The sequence below is a fragment of the Prionailurus viverrinus genome, chromosome D4, assembly GCF_022837055.1.
Source record: "Prionailurus viverrinus isolate Anna chromosome D4, UM_Priviv_1.0, whole genome shotgun sequence".
NCBI classification, from domain to species: Eukaryota; Metazoa; Chordata; class Mammalia; order Carnivora; family Felidae; genus Prionailurus; species Prionailurus viverrinus.
Genome location: NC_062573.1, coordinates 17,974,157 through 17,998,591, shown reverse-complemented (window position 1 = coordinate 17,998,591; position 24,435 = coordinate 17,974,157). Strand labels below are relative to the sequence as shown.

General features: G+C 40.2%; 1 protein-coding gene across 3 annotated transcripts in view; it reads right to left on the bottom strand.

Moving 5' to 3' along the window:
• Positions 1-3,190: 3,190 nt before the first annotated feature.
• Positions 3,191-24,435, bottom strand: part of TMEM245 (transmembrane protein 245) — a 97,696-nt gene continuing 76,451 nt past the window's right edge. Inside the window, exons 14-19 of one of the 3 annotated variants that reach the window (XM_047830475.1) lie at positions 22,070-22,170; positions 20,039-20,213; positions 17,590-17,784; positions 10,244-10,350; positions 8,708-8,799; positions 3,191-5,030 (exon numbers count right to left, since the gene is read on the bottom strand). In XM_047830475.1, the coding sequence (XP_047686431.1) occupies positions 8,708-8,799; positions 10,244-10,350; positions 17,590-17,784; positions 20,039-20,213; positions 22,070-22,170 (670 nt within the window). In that variant the 3' untranslated portion in view covers positions 3,191-5,030. The remainder of the gene's footprint in view (positions 5,031-8,707; positions 8,800-10,243; positions 10,351-17,589; positions 17,785-20,038; positions 20,214-22,069; positions 22,171-24,435) is intronic. The other 2 variants (XM_047830476.1, XM_047830478.1) reach the window with 2 other exon arrangements.

The following is a 24,435-nucleotide window of genomic DNA, read 5'->3' as shown; positions in this document are numbered from 1 at the left end:
AAAAAAAAAAAAAAAATAGGATTTGATAATAAGCCAACATGATGTTATTTGAAGATTCACTTCCACACCTTTCATTTTAAGATATAAAGCAAGAATTAAAATAAGAAACCAGGTGTGGAGGAAAGAACTCTGGACTTGGAGTCAGAAGTTCTGCAAGTGAATTCTGGCTCCATAATTTTGTGGTATAAACTTAAGGGAAAAATCACAAAAAAACCTTTCTGAGCCTCCAATGCCTCATTCAATAATACTTAACACCTGCCTATCTCACAGGGTTGTTATGAGAGCAGTCTGAAAAATATAAAGTGACATACAAAAGCATTATTAAAATGTAATATCAATATACCACCACTGTATTTGCACATTAATAGATTCTTGAAAAACTTGCAAAACTAAACACAAATACTGATTTTACACACCATAATAGGTGGAAAAGAATCTCTATACTTTATGTATAGCTCTGAACAGCAAATATGTTTTCTTTCTGGTATCTCATTAAACTCTGAGATTTATTACAGTTTACATGGAACCATGGTAATAGATTTACCATTCAGGGTTTCCATTAAGGATGTCTCCTAAAAGAGCTGTAAACTTCCTCAAAAGCCATGTTTCCCAAAGGACAAGAAGTCCTTGGAGAAGCTCTGCTAAGAGGGGGAGGGCAGGGGAGCAGTTTAAGGTCAAGTAAGTCTAGTAAACACTCTTTGTCCCCTCATAAATTCACAATATTTAACAGGTTTAAAAACTCTAGGAAGTCCCACCGAAAGGAAACAAACTCAGAATTCCTCAATTTTAATTGACCATAGAGTCCCTTCCCTTCATATACACTTCTTATAACATCTAATAACATCCCTTGGAACTACTGCCATAAGGAACACATTTTTCCAAAAGCTGCTCAACCAAAAAGGAAAGGGAAGAGAAGTAGAACAATGGGCTAAGAGAAAAACAAAACAAAACAAAACACTGGGGGCACCTGGGTGACTCAGTAGGTTAAGGGTCTGACTTCAGCTTAGGTCATGAATCTCACGGTTTGTGGGTTTGAGCCCTGCATCGGGCTCTCTGCTGTCTCTGCAGAGCCTGCGTGGAATTCTGTCTCCCTCTCTCTCTGCCCCTCCCCACTCACTCTCTCAAAAGTAAATAAACATTAAAAAAAAGAGAGACAAAAGAACTGCATTCTACTCAGAATTGTTACTAGCTCTGTGCTAGAAAAGCCTATGGATTTTTCTCCCCTAGAAAAATGACAGGATCACCTAATTATAGAAGGCCCATTCTGGCACAGAATTTTTATGACTCTAGTAGAGAGAACATCTTGATTTACAATTCTTTTGATTATTTTTAAACTGTCAAAAAATAACTGCTCACTGGTTTCAGTTAGCATGTGCATATTTTTGCAGGTCCTCAATTAATGAATATATTTTGATGGCAATTGTGTAAGGACAAAAAATTAATAAAAAATCAAGTATTTGGGGGCGCCTGGGTGGCTCAGTCGGTTAAGCGTGTGACTTTGGCTCAGGTCATGATCTCACAGTCCATGGGTTCGAGCCCCACATCGAGCTCTGTGCTGACAGCTCAGAGCCTGGAGCCTATTTCAGATTCTGTGTCTCCCTCTTTCTCTGACCCTCCCCTGTTCATGCTCGCTCTCTCTCTCTCTCTCTCTCTCTCTCTCTCTCTCTCTGTCTCAAAAATAAATAAATGTTAAAAAAAAAAAAAGTACTTGCTCTTAGCTGGAACTAACACTTGGAATATACTGCCATAGGCTATTTCCAATGTGAAATGCCTACTATAATACTCTTATAAGGGTCTCGAAAGACCCAGAGAGGAAACTGCCAGTCAGGACCAGAGGATGGGAAGTTATGAAGGGGTTTTTCCTATAAACCCTGAGGTTGAGAGCCCTGGATAGCTCACTAAAATTCCTTTGCTCTAATCAAACCCTTCATGGCCTGAATCTCTGAGTATCTCTTGCCCAGTAGTGACACATCCTGAAGCACTAAATGCAACCAATGTGGGACCTAGGGGTAGGATTAGGGTCACAAGGGGTATTTAAGACCAACATTAGCCAGAGGACCTCAGCTGCAAGCCCTTTAGCCACCCTTTAACTGGAATATGCAGCTGCTATTTCCAAAGGTTCTGAGTTTAAATACATCAAGCCTCCATTACACTTCTTGACCTCGTCAAGAGTCCGTCTACACCAGTGTCACAAGTCACAGGAAAATTCTGCCGGCTAACTACCTCTAATGGAAGAGAGTGTTAGGAATCCTCACAAATTTAAACATAAATAAGACTTGTATCTCAGGCAGTCTGACAAGAGATCACTTCCAGGAACAGAGAATGTGACAGGAATTTTGGAACCGAAGAAGAATTTATAGGGCATGGAGTTTATGCTAAAAACCCTCTACCTTATTCTTTCTCAGAAAAGAGAGGAGCACATCTGTGTGGAGACTTTCATTTTCTCCCATCCCCCCCATTTGGTTTACAACTGAACTAGCGAATATGAACTTAAAACTAATCTTTAATGAAGCTATAAAATAAATGTAAGACATTGTGGTAAGATTTCTGGATCCGTTTTTACAGAAGCCACTTCATCAATGCACTGTCTGCTCCTAGGGAGACTTTTTCTGGGACAAACCCTGAGAATCGGGGACACGTCATTTCTGAGACCAGAGCTCGAGACTCGCCCCTTTTCACACCACGTGATCTGTGTCCTGTGAAACTTCTGTAAACCCTCTTCACTATATCCAAAGAGATGTGTTTCTCTGTTTGGGGGTTCCAGGAAGACGTCCCAGAGCTGACTGACTTTCTGAGTCATTACGCGGTCGCTGGAGCACTGGGGCAGTTCCAGTCTCCTGATGAGGACTGTGTAGCACTCTGGGGGTACCTCTGCTCCTGATATTTCAGGTGATATGATGTCATTGTCAATTTTGGCAGCTCTAAAATCTTGTGTTAGGGCTCTAAGTTCCCTTCTATGATCCTGGTATTTATACCAGTAATTATGACCAGCAACAGCCACACATTAGCTCGGGGTTAGTTTTTTCAGTAACACTTCATACAGCTAAAAACACTTTAGAGGAACATAATTTGTATATGCAGACGAAACTCACTGTGTATATAATACTTCTCTCTTTTGACTATGTGCCAACTATAGCTATAAACTTAACCAGCATACAATTAACAAAAACAAATACGATTTCTTTAAGCCTTTTAATGCAAAAATTTTAATTTTAGTAATGCACATGATGTGGCCAAGATTCAAGGTGAGAGAAGGGCTTCTTATGATTGCCTGTGGCACCCTGTACAGTACTCGGCATGGGAACCAGAGCTGGCAAACTCTTGACAAGTTTTCCTGAACAAATGACTGAAGAAAAGCAGGAGTCAGTTAGTGGCCAAAGGAACACTCGGTGTAACATCAGATTGTGACAGCAAAAATAAGAGACCTGCATGTAGTCTACTGTATAAAGTCAAGCCCTCACAGTAGCCTCTTTCCTAGATGGACCTAATTTCTTAAGTAATATCAGAATAAATTTAAGCTAATTATTATTAACTATGCTTTAGGGAGACAATGTTTTAGAAAAAAAAAAAAAAAAAAAGACTTCTACCTTCGTTTTCCAAAGGGAGGTCTTTGATACTTAGGAACCCTTTCTCCTCCATATTCCCTTGGGGACAGATAAAGAGCCTAATGATTGCATTATACAGTGGAAAGGGCACAGAGCTAAGAGCTAGGTTCCAGTCCCAGCCATGTCATTAACTGTAGGACAAACACTAGGAAAACTGTGGAAGATACTGGAAGAAATGTTACAGTACAGCACGGTCCGCAGACTATTAAGTCAGAAAGATTTGAGGTAAAAATCTTACTAAATTTTTCTGAACCTTAGTTTCCCCATCTGTATGAAACAGTTCTAAAATAATATAAAGCTACATGAAAGCTGATGGGGAGTGGCTGTGAAAAAATATGCGCAAAACGACTTGTAAGATGTAAAGCGCTATGCTGGTTATTGTGATATCTGAGATACTTAAAAAAGTCATAATTCAACAAGCCTTCATCTAGAGTCTTATGTGCAAGGCACTGTGCTAAGTGATGGAAAAATACTACATAAATGTAACATTCTACTGCTAATAAGTAACTAATTGGCAGAATTTCAAATAAGCAAACCAGGGATACATTCAACAACTCAGAGAACTGCTACTCCTGAGATTTTTCACTTAAAGTATCTGGAAAGAAAAACTGAACCACAATGTGAATTCTGTCATACTGTTACCATTAATAGCAGCTTAATCAGTATTTTACTTCAAAGTGGTCAACCAAGTTTTAGAAAGTTGGTCATAGTGTAATGGCAGATGGAAGGAAGAGAAAGGCGGTGGGGGGGGGGGGGTGACAGTCTTTCTGTGTCTCCTATGGCTGTAACACACAACTAACTGACATTCAAATAAGCCACCCCGTCTTACACTTAAGATTTGTTCTTTCTTACAAAGGGGACCATACACGGTGGAAGAAGGGAAGACGACTCCTTTTTCCTGCTCAAGAAACTGCAAATTCAAAAGTGAAAACCCTCTTCATTAAAAAGTGACGACCATAGAAAAGTTTAAGAACAGATTCCTTAAAGCAGGAGAAAATTACACTGTAACTACTTTTAACAGCAGGTAGTTTAGGGCTCTTGAAATAACTTTATAAATACGTATTATAATAATATAGATAACCAAAGTGGGAAACTTCAAGCCATGGTACCAGTGTATAAATCGAAACTCTTCAAGCCATCCTAGCAACAATTAAGTGAGCAAACCACAATTCTGAGCTCTAAAGCCGTGCTTTAAAATGGAAAGCACCCCACAGCGAGCTCTCTCTTGTCCAGGCATTCTGTAGGGAAGGCCAGGAGGGTTCTGCTTCTCTTCCGGGCTCTGCTTGCTAGGCACGGATGAAAGGACAGAAGGCCACAGCTGAGCTGAACTCACTATCAAGACGGAGCCTCCTACAGAAATCACTGCGGGGGAAACCATGTCAGTCTACTGAAGATTTCAGATCCTCAGAAATATCATGAAAAGTCCTGAAGGAGAAAAGAGGAGAACGATTAGTTCTACTTTTGGAAAAGGGATGGGGGGGGGGGGGGGTGAGGGGGGATAAAACCAAAGAGATACATGAAAAAACAAAACAAAACAAAACAAAACCAAAACAGTATCCAACCAGTAGTTAGTTGCCATAGAACAATATCTTATTTTTATAACCGGAGAGCCCTGATGAGGTCAGATAGTCACTATTTTTTGCTAAGACTTTCACTGAGTATTACTTCAAAGTCTGCTAGTTATCTCTGTTTTTGGTAACAAGAACTCTAGTTTGTTGCTGGGTCCATGGTCTCCCTTCCAAGATGATTTCCCCAGACTCCTAATATCTGGTCTGGCTGGATGTGGTCTGCTACATATCCAAGGTGCCGACCTCAGGACTGCTGTAGCTAGCTCACCTCTGCTACATCATTTACATGCCCAGGCTAGGAGGATGTCACCCAGTCAGGTCTGTATCTGCAGTAGCCAGGTCAGAGTTTATCAGTGATGTGCTCAAGAACCCATCTTATATGAAAAGACCTCATGCCAAGGCTGGCAGAACAGGATTCAAGACTAAATGTTTGTGGGACAGTCATACGAGCCCCAGACTGCCTACCTCTGGCTTCTTTTGCCTAAGAAATAAACCTCTAGCTCACAGTTCTAAGCCACTGTTATTTTGAGTTCTGTTGATGGTGGGGTTTCTCGCTTTTTGTTTTTCTGCTTATATACAGTCAAATCTATCTTAAATGATAAAGAGACAAAGCACACATGTATCACCCTTTCAGGCAGAAGTGATGTTGTTCCTTTACAACATAATCACCAACTAGGAACTCAGAAAAATAGTTAAGTTAAAATGTTTACATTTTTCAGAACAATTCTCAAGTCTCCAAGTTATATCAATTTGCAGCCACATCACTGTAATATGTTGAACCGTCTTAGTTTATTTATCCATCGAATAAAGCCCATTTTGTTTTCATACCTATAACCAAGTGTTGGTTACTGTAAACAGATTACTCAATGTTCTCATTACAAATAGACCCAAAGTAGACTGTAAGGAAAGTATTCATTCCAAAAAATTCAGAGACCAAGTCAGTTGTAGAAACAAAAGATGACAAGAAGTTGTCATTGGGTGCAGATACATAAAGCAAATAATCTGAACTTCGGCTTCAGTTCCACATCCATGCCACCTCTCTTACCCCTTTTACCTTATTCCTTTGTTTTCTCAATGTTCTTTTCACACAATGAGGAGGGCCAGCGGGGTGGAGCAGAGGTAAAGACTAACACTAGCACGAGCTACGAAGTACTTCAGAATCAAGAGGGCACAGGTAGAATCTTAGAGAAGAGAGATTACATTCAAGGATGCTCTGTTATCTCCAGGCTGCCTCACCGGTGGGCGCCCTAACCCCTCATCCCTCCAACACGCACCCCTAACTAGCACAGCTCCGCTTCCAAAGGAACAGCTCTGAGGAGTGGACAAGCTTCCAGGCTATGGCTTTGAAAGGGTTTGCATGTGTCGTGGCCAAACTCACAATGTTAAATATATGCTGGCAGGTCAAAGAATTGAAATGAATTTTTTTTCCTTAAATATTTTTTACACTCTGAATGAAATCCCCCAAAACAAAGATTTATATACACACAGATTTTATATGTGTTACTATCTCTCCGCACATCAAATTGGGGTTTCTCAACAGCAGCACCATCAACATTTCTGTGCACTATTCGGATGTTTAGCAGCATTGCTGCCTCTATCTGAACTTGTGACAACCAGAATGTCTCTATACATTGTCAAGTATCTCCTGATGGGAGCAAAACTCATGCCCCCCCCAACCACTGCCCCTAGCTGACTATGTATCTATTTTTCACAATCTCACCTAAATTTGTGTTCTTACATTTGTGTACAGTTGTCTACAAGCTGTCTCAGATGACATGAATTTCATAAACAGTACTCAATTTAGGGACCCCTGGAAAATCTTTAAAACCAATAACCCAAAACTGGCCAATATTAAAAGGCATTTCCCAATATGCAACAAACAGGTTTCTAAATTCATCCTGTGACATCTTTTCACATTTCTAAGATACCTGCAAATTTGAATCTCTGTTCAACTCCTCTAAATTGTGAATGGAAATTTCTGCCTCAGGGCAAAGATGCATGAAATAAGATTAAGAGTGTGGTTGGCCTGGTGACTGCTTTCTGTTGACAAGTAAGCTTAGCTGTAACCTTGAAATTTATACCTACTATTCAGTTCAGCCCTCAGGCCAAGAAGGCCTCCAAAAGGACCCAGAAAAAAGAAAACAAAGTGAAGCAAGTTGAGAAAAGTTATTTACAGTTTTCTAACTCAACATTCTATCTTCTCTAGATGTTTAGAGTGGTGATGGTAGGGGAGTGTGTGCGTGAGGGTAGTGGGTAGAAGCCTACAGAACACTGATGTTCAACAAACCTGTATATCTCGGAAAACAAACTCTCTAATCTAGCAACACAGAAATGATTTATTTCGGTCCTCATTGAGAGGCATTGAGCTAACTAATCAGCAGGGCTCATTAAACTTGAACTTCCTAGAGTAGGAAGAAACAAAGGGAGAATACTGCATTGACAGTATTTCTAGAAGTGGTAAATGTCCTACTCAATCATCTAAATACAATATTCTTTTCCAAACCATAGGGATCATTATGCTAAGAACTACAGTGGTGGGGGCGCCTGGGTGGCTCAGTCAGTTAAGTGTCTGACTCTGGATTTTTTACTCAGATCATGATCTCAAGGTTCGTGAGACAGAGCCCTGAGTCAGGCTCTGTGCTGACAGTACAGAGCCTGCTTGGGATACTCTCTCTCCCTCCCTCTCTGCCCCTCCCCTGCTTGTGCAATCTTTCTCTCAAAATAAATAAACTTAAAAAAAAAAAAAAAAAGAACTACAGTGGTAAGATTTCTCATATAAGAGCAAGAAATGCAGAATAGGACATGTGCCTGGAAGGACAGAGACTGCTATTAACATTTTACAGTTCCTTTAATGGCAATGGAGACTGTGTGGTGTGATTTCTCATTTACAATCCCTTGCTCCTTGAAAATGTTTCTGAATCTTCCTCCCTCAAAGTTTCAGTGAGATTTTTAAAAATTCCTTTATGTAAATGTTTAAACTTGTTCTGATTTAACATCTCAAGAGCTGTTGACTCCTTTCTTCCTAGAAATACAGAATAAATTTTGGACATTTAAAAATAAAAAGCTTTAACTGACTTAGTTGGCCTGGCATAGCTGAGTGTCTATTTCCTAAACCCTCACTTAGCACACAGGTACACAATCGTGTGACAGAGCACATGTCATCACTATTATGCACATCCCTTCCTTTCCAACTAATTTGGAACACAGCTCTAAGGCTGGGGTTCACTGTGTTCCATCCTCTTTTGTCAGCCTCAAGGTGATATTGCAAAAATCTTTTTCTCTGATCTGTTCTTGGTTTCACTAACCTATGAATTCATCAAATGTTCACTGGGCATTTTCTATGTGCCGGACGTCATGCTAAGAATGGTAAAAGAGTGGCAAACAGATGAGACATAGTGCCTACTTTGAGAAAGCTTCCTGGTGACTAGGAAAGACAATTAATTAAACCTACACAAATATAATGTGTGTTAAGTTCCAACAGGATAAGTACAAGATGCTGTGGGGCAGGGAGACCATGAAGCAGGGACATCTTACCTAGCCCAGAGAGTTCTGGCAATGCTTCTCCGAAGAAGAGTACTCTGAGGACAGGCCACGGTACCGGGCTTGGCTGGAAAGGGTGTGGTATTCTTTACAAAGAGGGAAAACATGTGCAAAGATGACAATGACTTCAGAGAACTAAAACAAGTTCATTATGGCAGCGGAGAGGGAGAAGAGTCTACAGATATAGACAGAAGGCAGGAAGGAAGTCTGATGGGCCAACCTAAAGTCCCCACTCTATCTTGAAGGCCGTGGAAGCTACTGTGGGAATTTTATCAGTAGACATACATAACATGTATGCCTCAGAAAAACCAGAGAGGCGGGGCACCTGGGTGGCTCAGGAGGCTAAGCGTCCGACTTCACCTCAGGTCATGATCTCGCAGCTCATGAGTTCGAGCCTTCCGTCGGGCTCTGTGCTGACAGCTTGGAGCCTGGAGCCTGCTTCGGATTCTGTGTCTCCCTGTCTCTCTGCCCCTCCCCTGCTTGCACTCTCTCTCTCCCTCTCTCTCTCAAAAAAAAAAAAAAAAAAAAAAAAATTATTAAAAAAAAGAAGAAAAATAAAGGAAAACCAGAGAGGCTGCACTACAGAGCAGAGTGCAGGGACCAGTGGAGAGGCTACTGAGTAACCCCAGCACTGGGTTACACCACTGGAAATACAGAGGAATGAGAGGATTCAGGATGTTTTCAAGTGACAGAAGCAAAGGAGAGCCACCAGTGAACAGAGCGTGAGCCAAGTACGTCCCTTCCCTCCTTCAATTCTCTTTCTTTCCTCGTTAGCCCAAACTAGCATGACAGGGAGTGAGGGGCACTCCAGCTGATATTCTGAACGTTAACGTAAAGGTCTGTGGCAGTGGTGATACTTTTTGGAGAACACCTTTGTAGCCCATTTTGCAAAGACAAGGAAAAAAAAACTTCTTGCTGTATAAAGTTGGACGCATTAAACCTTAGTTTAATTACTACATGATTTCTTTTACAACATGACACTCATTTTTTATTTAACTTCAGAAATTAAACTATGAAAGATATTCACACTCTGATTAAAAGAATGCTTCTAAAAACAGCAATGGGCTACTAATAACTCCTGCTAGTGAAAGATTAAGTTGAGTTCCTAAAGGACCATATTCCAGCGTCGCACTCCGTACTGTCATGATGTGACAGAGGGAAGGAAAACCTTAATACAGAGAACAGCATTCCTGGAGGAGTCCCTGGGATATGTTCCTACTTCCTTCTTGCAGGTTTTGCTGCTCAGTTTTTGGTAGAAGTAAAATAAGTATATCAAAGCAAATCTGAATATCCTGTCTAAAAGTCAAGGAAGTACTGTAAGACACATGACAGCAGGAGAGTTTTTGCCCTCCCCCACACCTCCCAGACAGCCCCAGTGTCGACAGAGAACAGAGGAGGTGATGTGCTCGAATTACTGAATCAAGGCCAAAATAGTTGGGAGCCTTACACTGTGCGGTGTCCGTGACATCCACCCCCATCATACTGCAAACACCACTATCAACACTGAATATCAAAGAAAGGGGGCCCTACCCCCTTCGTTCTTCCTTAGGTGGATAGTTGTCGATCCGTCTGAAGACAGATGGGAGTACACAGAAGCAGTCTCGCAGATGGGTACCGTCAGCTGCCAGTGCCTGCCTCTGCAAACAGAAGGTATGTCTGCCTAATGAAATGTCACCATCCAGCTTCTGCTATCGCACCGCAGCAAGCCTGCTGTGTCTGAGGCCCTGAGAGAACGCCAGTGTGGCAGCAGCTCAGACAGCAAGAACAAACATGTCAGGATCAGGTCATGCAGCATCTTGCAAGCCACGTCAAGGACTTTGATCTTCCTCCTAAAACCAACGGGAGGCCATTTTTGGTAAGTGAGTATTGTGATCAGATATGCTTGCGTTTGGAAGAGAACAAGTGAGCTGCAGTGTGAAGGAACTAGAGAACCGTGAGAGAGGAGGCTGGGAGACTGGTTAGAGACCACGATGACCACACAGTCTGGGTGAGAAACGCAGCAGCTGCACCCAGCTCAGACCAGGGGCATGGCCACAAAAATGGCCTCCAGTTGGCTTTAGGAGGAAGATCAAAGTCCTTGACGTGGCCTGCAAGACCCTACATGATCTGATCCTGACATGTTTCCTCGAGCTGTCTGAGCTGCTGCCATACGGGCGTTCTCTCAGGGCCTCAGACACAGAGGAAGAAGAGATCTGAGGGAAAGCAGACAGGACTTGGTAAGGGTGGTGACTGAGGAGACGGGGAGCAGGAAGAATGACCACAAACTGACATTTGGAAGTGGAGTATAGCATTCCCCGAGGTAGGAAACAGGGGAACATTTGTTCTGGTGGAAGGGTGGAGGATGGCTCAAGAAGGAAGAGAAAGATCATGGGTTCAAAGGCACCAGCTCACCTGCTTTTTAGCTATGTGACTAGGGGCAAGCTAACCTCTCTAAGCCTTGATTCCCTCATCTATAAAACATGGAAACCTACAGCTCCTAACCTCATATGTGAACACTGGACAGATTAAATAAAATCACACACGTAAAGTTTTACCACAGAACTTCATCCCAGCAAGTGTCAGCAGAGGTGATGTTTGTTACTGTTTAAGGTTTCCTTTAGACTTCCCACTGAAGGGTGAGGTTTGGAACTCATGTTTCCTTCAGGCCCTCTCAAAACCCTATTAAAATGCCAGTAAAGGTAATTTTTTTAAGGCATAAATTTATCTGGAAAAAAATTTTTAAGAGAATATAAGAGGTAAGAGCAATAAACCTTTAAAGCATATTTATTTATTTTTAATGCTTGTTTATTTATTTTGAGAGGGAGAGAGAGAGAGAGAAAGAGAATCCCAAGCAGGTTCCATGTTGTCAGCACAGAGCCCGATGAGGGATTCAATTCCATAAACCAAAGATCATGACCTGAGCTGAAAAGCAAGAGTCGGGAAGCTTTGACTGAGCCATCCAGGTGCACCAAGAGCAATAAACTTTTAGAAGATGGAAAGCAGATGGGACAACTGCTCTGACCCAGCATACCCTAAAAAGCTGATCCTAGACCAGTAGTGGAAAAAGCCAGGAAACTGTTTGATTTATTCCATAAAATCTCTCATGAGGCTCAGGAACTGGTGATACCAAGTAAACTTCCGGAAGTGGTGTTAGGTGGGGCTAAATACAGCAGAACTGTCTTAAAGTCTGTTTAAAAAGCAGCACGACTCCACTGCTCCAATATCCTCACCTACCTCCACCTGGCCAACCAACTGCCCCTATCACTGGCAGAAAATGCTTGGCATTCTGTCTCTCCTTCTCTCTGTCCCTCCCCTGCTTGTGCTCTCTGTCTGTCTCTCAAAAATAAGTAAATAAACTTAAAAAAAAAAAAAGGATTAAAAAAATTAATCAAAAGCAGAGCATACTGGGTGGGCCACACCTATTCAGGCAAGCTCTTTAAAAAGGAGTCTTAGGGGCACCTGGGTGGCTCAGTCGGTTAAGCGTCCGACTTCGGCTCAGGTCATGATCTCACGGTCTGTGAGTTCCAGCCCCGCGTCGGGCTCTGTGCTGACAGCTCAGAGCCTGGGGCCTGCTTCGGATTCTGTGTCTCCCTCTCTCTCTGGCCCTCCCCTGTTCATGCTCTGTCTCTCTGTGTCTCAAAAATAAACATTGAAAAAAAATAAAATAAAAAAAAATAAAAAAAGAGTCTTAGTGGTCAGAAAGAGAAGCCAGGAAAATGCTCTTCTGCTGGCCTCGAAGACGCAAACAGCCATGTTAGGAAACTGCCTATGGATAGCTGCAAGTCTCAGTTCTACACCTGCATGAAAATGAACTCTGCCAACAAGAAGCAAGCTTGAAACCCAGCCCACGAATGAAACCCCAGCTCCACTGACACCTTGACTGCAGCCCTGTCAGAGCCTAAGCAGACAATTCAGCCACCTTGTGCCCGGACTCCCGACCCATGAAAACTTTAATATAACAAATGTATGTTGTTTTAAGCCACTAACTTAGTGGTAATTTATTATGCATCTCACACACACACACACACACACACACACACACACACACACACACACTAATACCTGAATCCTAAAATCTACATAGGTAGATTTTACCTATGTAAATAACACCTCAATAAACCAGTCTGAAAAAAAAAATGTGATAAGAATGGAAATCTCTGTGGAGGGACTGGAAGATAAAGTTGAAGAAATCACCCAGAAAATGGAAGCAAAGAATCAGAAATGGAAAAACAGCAGAGATAAGAAAATGAGATGACCAGTGAATAACACTCAACATCAAAATAAGTTTCTGAAAGGGCGAGAAGGAAATCACAGATGAAATAATTCAAGAAAAACTTTAGGACTACAGAACATAAGTTTCCAATTTTAAAGGACTCATCCAGCACCAATCAGAACACCAACAAAAAAAAGTAAAATAAAATAAGAGCATCCTATCGGTTTTCAAATAAATTACAAAGAACCAGGAATCAGAATGGCTTCAGACTTTTAACAACCATGGAAGCCAGAACACAATGAAGAAATAAACAGAAAGTCTAAAGGTAAAAATTTTCAAACATAAAATTCTAAACCTAGTCAAGCTATTAAGTACGGCCTTAAGAGAAAACTTTCCAGTCATATATCATCACCAAAACTCATTTCTTATGCATTCTTTCCCAAAAATCTATAGGAGGCTGTGCTCCAATAAAAAGGAAATAAATGAGGAAAGAAAATGATATGGGAAATTATACAGGAAGGAAGCATTCCAACACAGGGGAGAACTGAGGGAATGACAGCTGATAGCTGAAGAGTAGGCGAAAGGGCAGCCGGCATCCACTGGAGCAGATGAGAAGGCTCCAGCAGAGACTTTACCAGGAAGATAAAGATTGGAGCATACTCACTGCAACTAATATCCTGAGCAAGGAGATGCGGGCACATAGCTTGAGGCTAGTTAGGAGTACTCAGAAAACAAAGTCAACAAAAAACAGGACCTTTGTAACGCAAAGAAAAGCAAAAAGTTGTATAAAGTAAGGAAATACAGAATATACAAGAAGGTTCAAACAGGAATATAATTTACGGTATAATAATTTAAGGGCCAAATACTGATCGAACCAATATCACGGTTCAATAGTGGGAAGGTGGTGGTACAAGAGCTAATTTTTCACCTTCCAACTGGGAAGTAAAAAGAAAATGCCTATTCATGAAAAAAAAAATCAAGAAATAAAGATTCTATTTCAAGATATGCAGAAAAAAATCAAATAAAAAAAGTCAAAAAGTGGTTCTTCTCAGAGAAGAAGGGAAAGGGAAAAGGCAAAGGATATTTTTTGCAACAAGCTTTGTAGAAATTTTTGACCTTTTCAGCTACACGTATATGTAATTTCTAAGGAAAAAAAAAAAGATGAAGACTATAAAAGCCCTCACACTATATTTTTCAACCCCCACTTCACCTAAGTGACAACATCTGCCTTCAAAAGGGAGAAGGGGAAAGAGGTCATTTGCCTCTGGAAGGATTTATATTAGTTTCTTTTGTTTCACCTTAAAAACCAACTCCTGCTTTACTAACTTTGAATCACTGTAAGTTTTTCTAAAATAACAGCAAAACCCAAATGTCCATCAACTGGTGAATGAATAAAGAAGATGTGGGGGCACCTGGGTAGCTCAGTCAGTTGAGCGTCCGACTTCGGCTCAGGTCATGATCTCATGGTTCATGGGTTTGAGTACCACATCGGGTTCTGTGCTGACAGCTCAGAGCCTGGAGCCTACTTTGGATTCTGTGTCTCCCTCTCTCTCTGCCCCTCTCCCACTCATGCTTTGTCTCTCAAAAATAAAAAAAAAAAAACCATTAAAAAAATTGTTTTAAAAAGATGTGACACTTTGTCTCTCAAAAATAAACAGTAAAAAAAAATTTTTTTAAAGATGCGGTGTGTATGTATGTGTGTGCGTGCACATGCACACAGACGCGCACACACAATGGAATACTACGCAGCAATGAAAAAGAATTTTCACTGGAAAATTCACTGGAATTCACCCTTCACTGGAGGGTATTATGCTAAGTGAAATAAGTCAGTCAGAGAAAGACATACATCCTATGTTTTCACTCATATGTGGAATTTGACAAATTTAACAGAAGACCATAGGGGAAGGGAAAGAAAAGTAAGTTACAAAAAGAGAGGAGGCAAACTGTAAGACTCTTACATACAGAGAACTAAGGGTGGGGGGTGGGGAAAATGGGTGATGGGCACTGAGGAGGGCACTCACTGGGATGAGCGCTAGGTATTGTATATAAGTGATGAATCACAGGAATCTACTCCCAAAGCCAGACTACACTGTATACACTGTATATACTTAATTACTCAAGTTTAAAAACATAAATAAATAAAATAACAGCAAAATATTGATCAACCAATGTTCTCTCTGTTTTTTGTATGGACACCCAAGGAGTAGGGTTCCAGTTATCATGTGCTCTTTATTGCTTTCAAGCAACTGTCCACTGGTTTCTCAGGTATCCACATACTTGCCTGTAAGAGGCAAAGGCAGAAATGGGTATCATAGTGTCACCACCTTCAAAATGGCTTTTGTTACAACTGCGTAAGTGCCTCTCCTTTTATTCTTTTTAAGGAAATGGATTTTTTCCCTGCCATCAAGTAGGTGCCCTGCATTAGCTAAAATGGCCCTCTAACCAACTGGGTCTAATTCAGAAACTATATTCTACGTGTTCTGAGTTAAAGGACCACGTCTTCTTCACAACATACAACACAACACAAAATGAGCAGAACCATGTCTCTAAAGAATTTTAAATAAAAAGATAAATAGTTTCAGTAAATATTTTTTCAAAATCAACTTGTTAATGACTCCTCGATTACACTAGAACACCTAATGGCAGGAAAAAAATATTTTCCAGTTGAGAATAAGAAGGACAATGTAGTGTAGTCTCTGAAAAGTTAAAATCCTATATTCTGAGACTTCTTACTTTTTTGCACTGTTAAAAGTTTACCTTACCTTTCGGTTGTTAACATGTGATTTCTGGTACATACACAAAGAAAAACTGCTTAACAAGTATTCACTAAAGTTAAACCAGCTGTGCACTTCGCCCTTCCTCTTCTTGGTATATACGCAAATGAAGTACACATGTCTATCAGGACACACGTACTACAAGACAGGTTCAGAATAGAAACTGGAAGCTACGCAAATGTCCATCAATACTGCAATGAATAAATTGTGGTCTATTCGTATACTGGAATACCAGGTGGCAATAATAAAGAATGACCTTGACGTGCAACAATGTGGGTGGATGCCATAGGCACAATGGTGAGCAAAAGATGCCTGACTCCCAAATACTTAGGACATGACTCCTTTTACGTGAAGTTCAAAAACAGGCAAAGCCAATCTAAGGTGACAGTGGTCAGATTATAAGCAGAGAAGGGGTCTGACTGAGAGGGTGTAGTGGTCAGATTATAAGCAGAGAAGGGGTCTGACTGAGAGGGTGTATGGGGAAGGCTTTTGGAGTAAATACTCTGTATCTTAATACTCTATATCTTAATACTCTATATCTTAATACCCATGCTTACATGGGTATACGTATATGAAAAAAATCATCCCATCAAGTTGTATATTTAAGATGTGCATCTCAGCTCATGTAAGACATGCCTGAGTAAAAAGGTTTTTGTTTTGTTTTGTTTTGTTTTGTTTTTTAATTGTGCCCGAGTGGCTCAGTTGGCTAATTGTCAACTCTTGATCTTGGCTCAGGTCGTGATCTCAGTTTGTCAGATGAGGACCCAGTGTAGGGCTCTATGTTGACAGCACGGAGCCTGCTTGAGATTCTCTCTCTCCCCCTCTCTCTGCCCCTCCCCCGCTTGTGCTCTCAAATAAAAATAAACTTTAAAAATAATTTTTTTTAATTTTGACACAATCAGGGGAAGATTTTAAATTACAATTTACATTACATTATAATTTATCTTAAGGTATGTTGGTGACAGAAGACAGCAATTATGAGTTCAATGTCTGTCTGTACATGCAAAATAAGTTATAACTCCATACTGGTGCACTCAAAAACTTCTCCCCCAACTTTTTAATGTGAATGTTTATTTATTTATTTTTAGATAGAGCAGGGGAAGGGCAGAGAGAGAGAATCCCAAGTAGGCTTTGCATCTTCAGCACACAGCCCAATGTGGGCTTCAATCTTCCGAACCATGAGATCCTAAGCTGAAACCAAGAGTCAGATGCTTAACTGACTGAGCCATCCGGGGGCCCCTCCAACTTTTCAATTTGAAAAAGTGTAAACCTAAAGAAAAATCAAAAGACTGGTGCAATTAGCAACCATATATCCTTCATCTACATTCACCAATTGTTAACATGTTGTTCTAGTTACTATTAGTGTTGGCTGAACTATTTGAAAATAAGTTGCAGACATCTTGACATCTCACCCCTTAAGGATATTCTGCTATACAACCAGAGTGTCATTAATCATCCCAATGAAAGTAAACACTGATATAATAATACTGTTTAATATATAGCTCATATTCAGATTTCTCCAATTGTTCCAGAAATGTTCTTTACAGATTCTCTCCATCACTAATCCAAAGCCCTACCATTGATTACAGCACTGCATTTGGTTGTCCTATTTCCTGACTCTCTTTTAATCGGGTACACCATGTCCAAGTGGGTTTGTTAATTTTTTAATCTACTTCTGGTCTTTCATGACATGAACCGTTCTGTCCCAATTTTGTTTTTAAGTTTTCCTGGTATCTGAAACCCAAATGTCTGCAAACAAATGGTTTCTCTTTCCTTAGTGTCTTCTACAATCTTAAGCAGAGCATGCACACTGAAATACCTATATGCTGACAGACTATTGGGGTGAAAAACTATAGAGACAGGACAGTTCAGTTTCACACACGATTCATGATCATTCTGCTTTAACTCACCGCTGAGTCTGAGCAGGCCATGGGGTCTGGTTTGGCGTGGGCACTGAATTCGTGGGACTCACTAGCATGGCACTGTAGATATTGGAAGCGACCACGAGTATGCAGAGAAGTATGGGCCCAATGATTGCTCCTTCCAGGCCTAAGTAGTACGCCCCACCAGCCACTGCCAAGCCTGTCAAGTAAGGATGCCCACCTCTGGAATAAAGAGCATACAGGTTAGCTCATGGTTTTTTACACACATAAACTTTGAAGTCAATCTGAAACACATCTCTAACACAATGTTCATTCCTAACATATAAGGCCATTGATTGCATGACCAGTTTTATTTAGAGTACATCAGTGCAGGTAACTAAACATCGGTTGTAATAATAATGAGAGGCAAACATTTTCTTACCTAGGTAACACATACAACGTTTTCCTTTTTATAAGGTCCCACAATGGAAGGAGTTAAGTCAGACTGTTAACAGGTATCCTACACCCCTCACACAGCTGCCTGGCCTAGGTGAGTATTGACTGAGGAATCGTTGCTAAGTCACTTGTTAAGTTAACTTCCATCAAGGATAGTTAAGTGGGCACAATGCAGTGTGTAATTCAAATAATTATGCTTTTTATAAGATAATATAACAGCACCCATGATATGCGTAAGTTAGACTTGGGGCAACCTTCTAAAATAGTTATTAAACACAGGTAATGCTAAAAGGCCTCATGAGGAAACTATCCGTCACAAAGCCCAAGATTCTATTTCACAGGAGAGTCCTAATTGCCTTCCAGCTTATCACAGTATCACTTACATAAGTGGTATACAGTAAGGCAGATCACAGCAGCACGGCATACGGATAACAGTAACAAATGACCACGGACATAAGAAGGACTTGGAAATAAGGTATGTTCTATTTCTAGTTTTCAAACACAGATGACTTGAACAATTTACTGAGGGGCAAATAGCTGACACTCTGGAATAATGTTCTGTTCTGAATTATGTTACAATTCAATAAATAACATTTAAGGTGAGCTAGTCTTCAGAAAACCAATACAGTATATTCATAAACTATCTTCCTCATTCAAAAAAAATTGGGGGGAAAATTTTAGGGCAATATTCCACATATGCTACATAAGTAAGCTTTTCCCCTAAATAATACATCAAAAACTTTTTCTCTCAAAAATGCTAAACAGTTAAAAAAGAAAAAAGTGTGGAAGCTTTTAAATTAAGGCTTCCTTTATTTAAAAACTAAGCAATTTACACAAAATCCTTATTTCCTGATGATGCTGGTTAAATAAGGTATTATTAAGATAAAATCACATAAATTTTAAATTGTAGCTAGAAACCTCAATAAAAAATTTATAGCAAAGTTTAGAGAAATGAAATCATTTAACCATAAATCACATAACTACTCTTACTGTTTAAATTTCAACTGTTAAGTACTAGTTAACCATACTCTGATGTCCTCCTTTGGTCTTTCATTTTCTCTTTCAAGTTTTGGACATAAAAGTGCCACTAAGGCTGGCATATGCAGTTGTTGATTTCCTTTTGCTTGGGAAGTCCAGGCCTTCAGTTATATACCATTTGTTTCTGCTTTAACTTACTAGAGAGAAAACAAGGTAGCAATTTGTCCCTATATAATTTCAAATTAACTGAAGGTCACTCTTTCCATGAACACTTACTGCAACACTAAGTTTTACTTGCAGAAAATTTACTATATTACCTATTATGATAGTTTCAGTACGCATATTCTGAACTGGGGTAGCTGATTATAGTTCAGCATGTGGTCACATCCTAGATTCTAACAAGCAATGAGAATATGGATACATGACTAAATGCGAATTGGCTTGATTTACTTAGTGCAATTTTGAAAAGAGGTACCAAAATCTATAAAAACAGGTATTTATTTATTATACGGTCAGTGTTTGGATTCTGTCTTAAATTTAACCTGTATTCATCATAGAACCATACTATAATATCTTAAGTAAAGAGAACTCTGCTTATCAGACATTAACTTGATGAGATTTGGTTGCACATGGATCCTCAGATATACAATTTAATAATGTTTTTCTCCAAGAGCAAAGTAGTTCTGAAAATAACCACTAATTCATTATTGTACTTATAGCTAGTTATGTACATCTAGTAATATTTCTTTCCTAGATTAATGTCACTAAAACAGAAGATTATACATAATTTTGTGTTAACCCAGGGTCTCATACATTTTAAATACTTATGTAATAAGAAAATAGCATACCTTGAAAATGGTATTAATTATATTACATTAAATTTTGATTCTATCAGTGGGATCACAAAAGACTACTTCACAGAAAAATCCTACCACGTGTCCCTTTTCCCATCCCCAAAAGAAAAACAAAACAAAACAAAACAAACAACTCTCCTTAAAAAAAAGGTCACATAAATCCCTGGATAGGATTCACCAACCACTTGAGAAGTTCTATGGGTACTTACCCTGATATATCAGAGTAGATGGCAGTGTCTACAAAGTATGTTGGCAAGAGATGAAAAACCAGCAGTAAGATGGCTTTGCACCCTAAGCCTTGTGTGAGCCACAGGTCTAGAACGGCAGGTATTGCCGCCCAGTATGTCCCCAGAAATGGCACCGCTCCGAGGATTGCTGCTAACGCTAATAAGAAATTTAAAGAAAAGCAACTGAACACCACATTAAAAGAGTGACAGAACATCAGAACCTCACAACTGGTTCCTCCTACTTAAAAGTTTACACCAAAACAAGGGAAATAAATACAAACTCAAGTTTTAGCCCATGATAATGCCCTGTGTAACTGAATCTGCTAGTTAAACGGAGGTCTGATACCTTATATCTTAAAACCCGATGCTGAAAATCTTTCTAAAGTGTGTGTGTCCACATCCTGGGTTTCTTCTTAAGCAACAAAATTCTAGTATCCTGCAGTTGTTGTTGTCTCTTTTTTTCCTCCAAGAGAGAGAGAGAACGAGAAAGAGCACATGCATGAGCAGGGTAGGGGCAAAGGGACAGAGAGGGCAGGAGACACAGAATCTTACACAGGCTCCATGCCTAGCACGGAGCCCCACGTGAGGCTTGATTTCACGAAGTTGGGGCTCAAGTTCATGACCATGAGATCTTAAGCTGAGCTGAAATCAAGAGTCAGATGTTGAACCGACTGAGCCACCCAGGTGCCCCCTGTAGTTGTTATTCTGAATCAATGGTTAGTTCATATACAGTCCTATAATGTAACTGTAAAGCATTGGTCCAAATTTGTACGGGGTCCAAAGGCAAATTAAAAATTAGTTTCTAAACCTCAGAGAGGAATGTATAATCTTCACCTTGCTTCTAATAAAAATGAAATGTAATCTAAACAAAAACAAGAACAAAAGCCCTGCTAGTTGAAGGAGGTTACTTCAAGTTCACCCCCTTCCAGAGCTGTATGCCCACTCTCTCTCATCTGGTTCCCCTCCAGAGGAAAAGTCAGGCAGATATGGATTCTAGTTCTGGTCCTACCACTAACCAGGTATGTGACCTTGGAAAACTTTTGGTTTCTCACCTGCACAACAGGAACACTACCTACCCTGCCTGCCTCACAAGATCATTATAAAACAATGACCTCCATGTGTTGTCAGGCTGCTTGCTTGTCAAAGAGTGGCTTAGCCAAGACTGAAGTAGGAAAGAACATGAATGAACTTGGGGATGTAAAGACAGTGTGTGGACAAAAGGGGGAAATGGTAGAGGGTAGACAAGCAGCCACAGAAATAAAGGAAAAGTGGAAGGAGAGGAGCAGAGATAATGCAGAGGAAAAAGTAAAAGATGGTTATTGAACCATCAAGGTGCTTATGGAATGAGGGCCTTATGGAAAGAGGTATGGAGACAGCTTATGTGCCCTCAGAGGCATTTGTCTTGCCCCTGGGACAGTATCCTTCATGGAACAGAGCTATTCGACCAACTCATTGCTCCCTATCAGTTCAATTCAAACATTTACTGAGTGCCAATTATTACTGAGTACCAAGTATTTACTGAGTACTGTGTGCTGTGCTAAGTGCTAGGACATGCACTCATTTATCAAGTACTTCTGCAGTGCTTTCTTTCTGTTTTTTAATGTTTTATTTATTTTTGGAACAAAGAGCATAAGCAGGGAAGGGGCAGACAGAGAGGGAGACACAGAATCTGAAGCAGGTTCCAGGCTCCCAGCTATCAGCACAGAGCCTGATGCAGGGCTTGAACTCAACACGGACTGTGAGATCATGACCTGAGCTGAAGTCGGAGGCTTAATCAACTGAGCCACCCAGGTGCCCCTTATGCAGTGCTTTCTAAGTGCTGGGTATCATTCTAGCTACTGGAGATACAGCATAAATAAAAATTACAAATCATACTTCTGCTCCTAATCTAGACTAGATTACACCTCAAAATTTAGTATTTTAAATTTGAGGAAGATGACATTTCCCAACGTACGTAAAATGGCTTCATTTTCCTTAAATAGAGGACAGGGGAAGTTAGGATACTATCGTTACCTGATGGTATGAAGACAATATTGATGCCAAATATAGTATGAGTCAGCCAAGTGTATAATCCGTAGAAGCCAGCCATTTTGAGGGAAGCATCAAACACCCCTCTAGAATACCCAAAGATAAAAGGGAAAGTAAATAAACACAGTATCACATTGCGATGCAAAAACGGAAGTTGTTCCAGGCCTCTGGCTACTTCATTCCAAATCTGATAACAACTTCAATTTTTCCAATGGCCTGAGAATGCCCTTTGCATTTTTATTTCAAAGAAACATAAAGCCTTTATTTTAAAACCCCAGAACAAGTTTAGTAAATTTCTCTGATGAAAAAAATAACTGAAATGAAACACCTTAAAATACCCTGCTCGCTGAAATAATTAATCAACTTTTCACCTCTGAAGCACATCTTCCACCACCAAAATAAATGGAAAACAAAAAGTAAGTATGACTCTCTTATTTCTGAGGACATAAACTCTAAGAAATCTGTGGCCAACCCTCCCCTTTGAAGACAAGTGCAAGAGAATTTAACCTGCATTTCACGGGTCTTCTCTTATTAACAAAGTTTTCCCACATTCCTTCAACTCTGCAACCAAGCCTACAGAGTAACTTCTACAAATGCTATCAAAGAATGCAGGTTATTGGGAGAGAATTTATGGAAGAAAAAGAAAATATTATTACCTCCCAAGTAAAATGAGAGAGGAAAACACAAAAGGGGTAAAAACAGATCCACATAGTTGGTGATTAGTAGGAACAAAGTACATGAAAATCTGCAATTGCAGGTGCTTCAGCTTTCGTTTCCAGCTGGAAGATTAAGGTAGTGTTGTGTGAAGAGTAATAAGGAACTGCTCAGAGAGAACACAAAGGCAGCAAACCATAAGTTTATGATGCCAAAGGTATCATAAAATTATAAAACCAGGACTCTGGGGGGTACAGGGGAAGCAGGGTCATATACTCACGAGAGAAGGAAAAGCTGTCTATAATTAAAAAAAATCAGGGAATGTGGCAGCAAAGGGGACACTGTACACACAAAAGGAAACGATAAGCTTTTCCAAAGCATTTCAAGAGATGTGCTGTAAGAGCAAAGCCAACCTAGTGATTCAGTCATTGTAACAGGGTTCTGACACATGGATTTGGTGACACGGTGGCTCCCCAAATTGTGAAACCTTCTTCGTCATCCTGACCAGCAGCTTTCACTCAAGAATATGGGGTTGCCATGTGCCTTCTGACAAAAAGATGCAGATTAAAGTCGTATCAAAAAGACCGAGAGGAAGGGAGAGAGCCCAGAGGAAACAGAAAAGATCTGAACTGAATAGGAGACGGAGGAAAAAGAGAAACTAGCAGAGCTTCAGGTTTTAAACCTGAGGGGGAGAGAATGGCAGTGTCTCAAAGACATGGAAAAGCCCAGAATGAGCGAAGACACGGGAGATAAGGGAATACATTTGGTTTGGGCAATGGTAAGAAATAAGGCTGATGAAAATACCCTTGAGGTAGCTGGAAATAAAAGACAAAGTCAATGGAGAACTTGGGACAAAAACTTTGAGATGTGCCAGAAGAGATGAATCATAGGAAAGGAGAAGATATCCCCAGGGGCAAACCTGGAGAAAAATGGGGCAATGGGCTGCGTTCCCACAGGGGACCCAAGGACAAAAATACACCAGCCAAAGAGATCATGAAATCACTTCTGCAGTAGGGAGAAAAATCACTAGAGTGTAGTATTCCAAGAGACCAAAGGAGAAAGAAGCTTTTGAGAAAGAGGGAATGATATTAAGGTCAAATACCCCAGGGAGATTAATAAGAATAACGTCTAAGGAAAAAAAGTACAGAATTGGAACAGAACTGGGGAGGTCAATGACAGAAGATAGATGTTTTCACCAACCTTAATGTTATTCAAAAATTTTTTCACCAACCTCATGTTATTCAAAAACTCTTAAGCCAAAATGAAGTTGACATCAAAGGTGCAACAAAATATTGCAACTGAATCTCCCCCTCTGGGTGGCACGTAGGCAAAACTCAATCCAAAAAGGACCACTTCTAGGAAACAGCACACAATCTCCCTTCTTCTTTACCTCTGGGAATACTGATTGCTGTAACATTCTCACTAAGGCAACTCGCAAGTAATTTTGTGGATCCTAAATGCATCCCATGCTGTTTACAGTTACTAAACATTTTCATGTAACCCAATGAAGGATGAAAAGGCAAGGCATTCCCCTCTATCTTATTACTTATGATCTGGTACACAAGGTTTTTATAAAACAGCAAAGAAAAATCCCCTAACAATTTACTAGTAGACAGAATTTTTTTTAGCTCCATCAAATTCCTAGCATTTTTTTCTTTTTTAATCAGCTTTACTGAACTATAATTTACAAACAATAA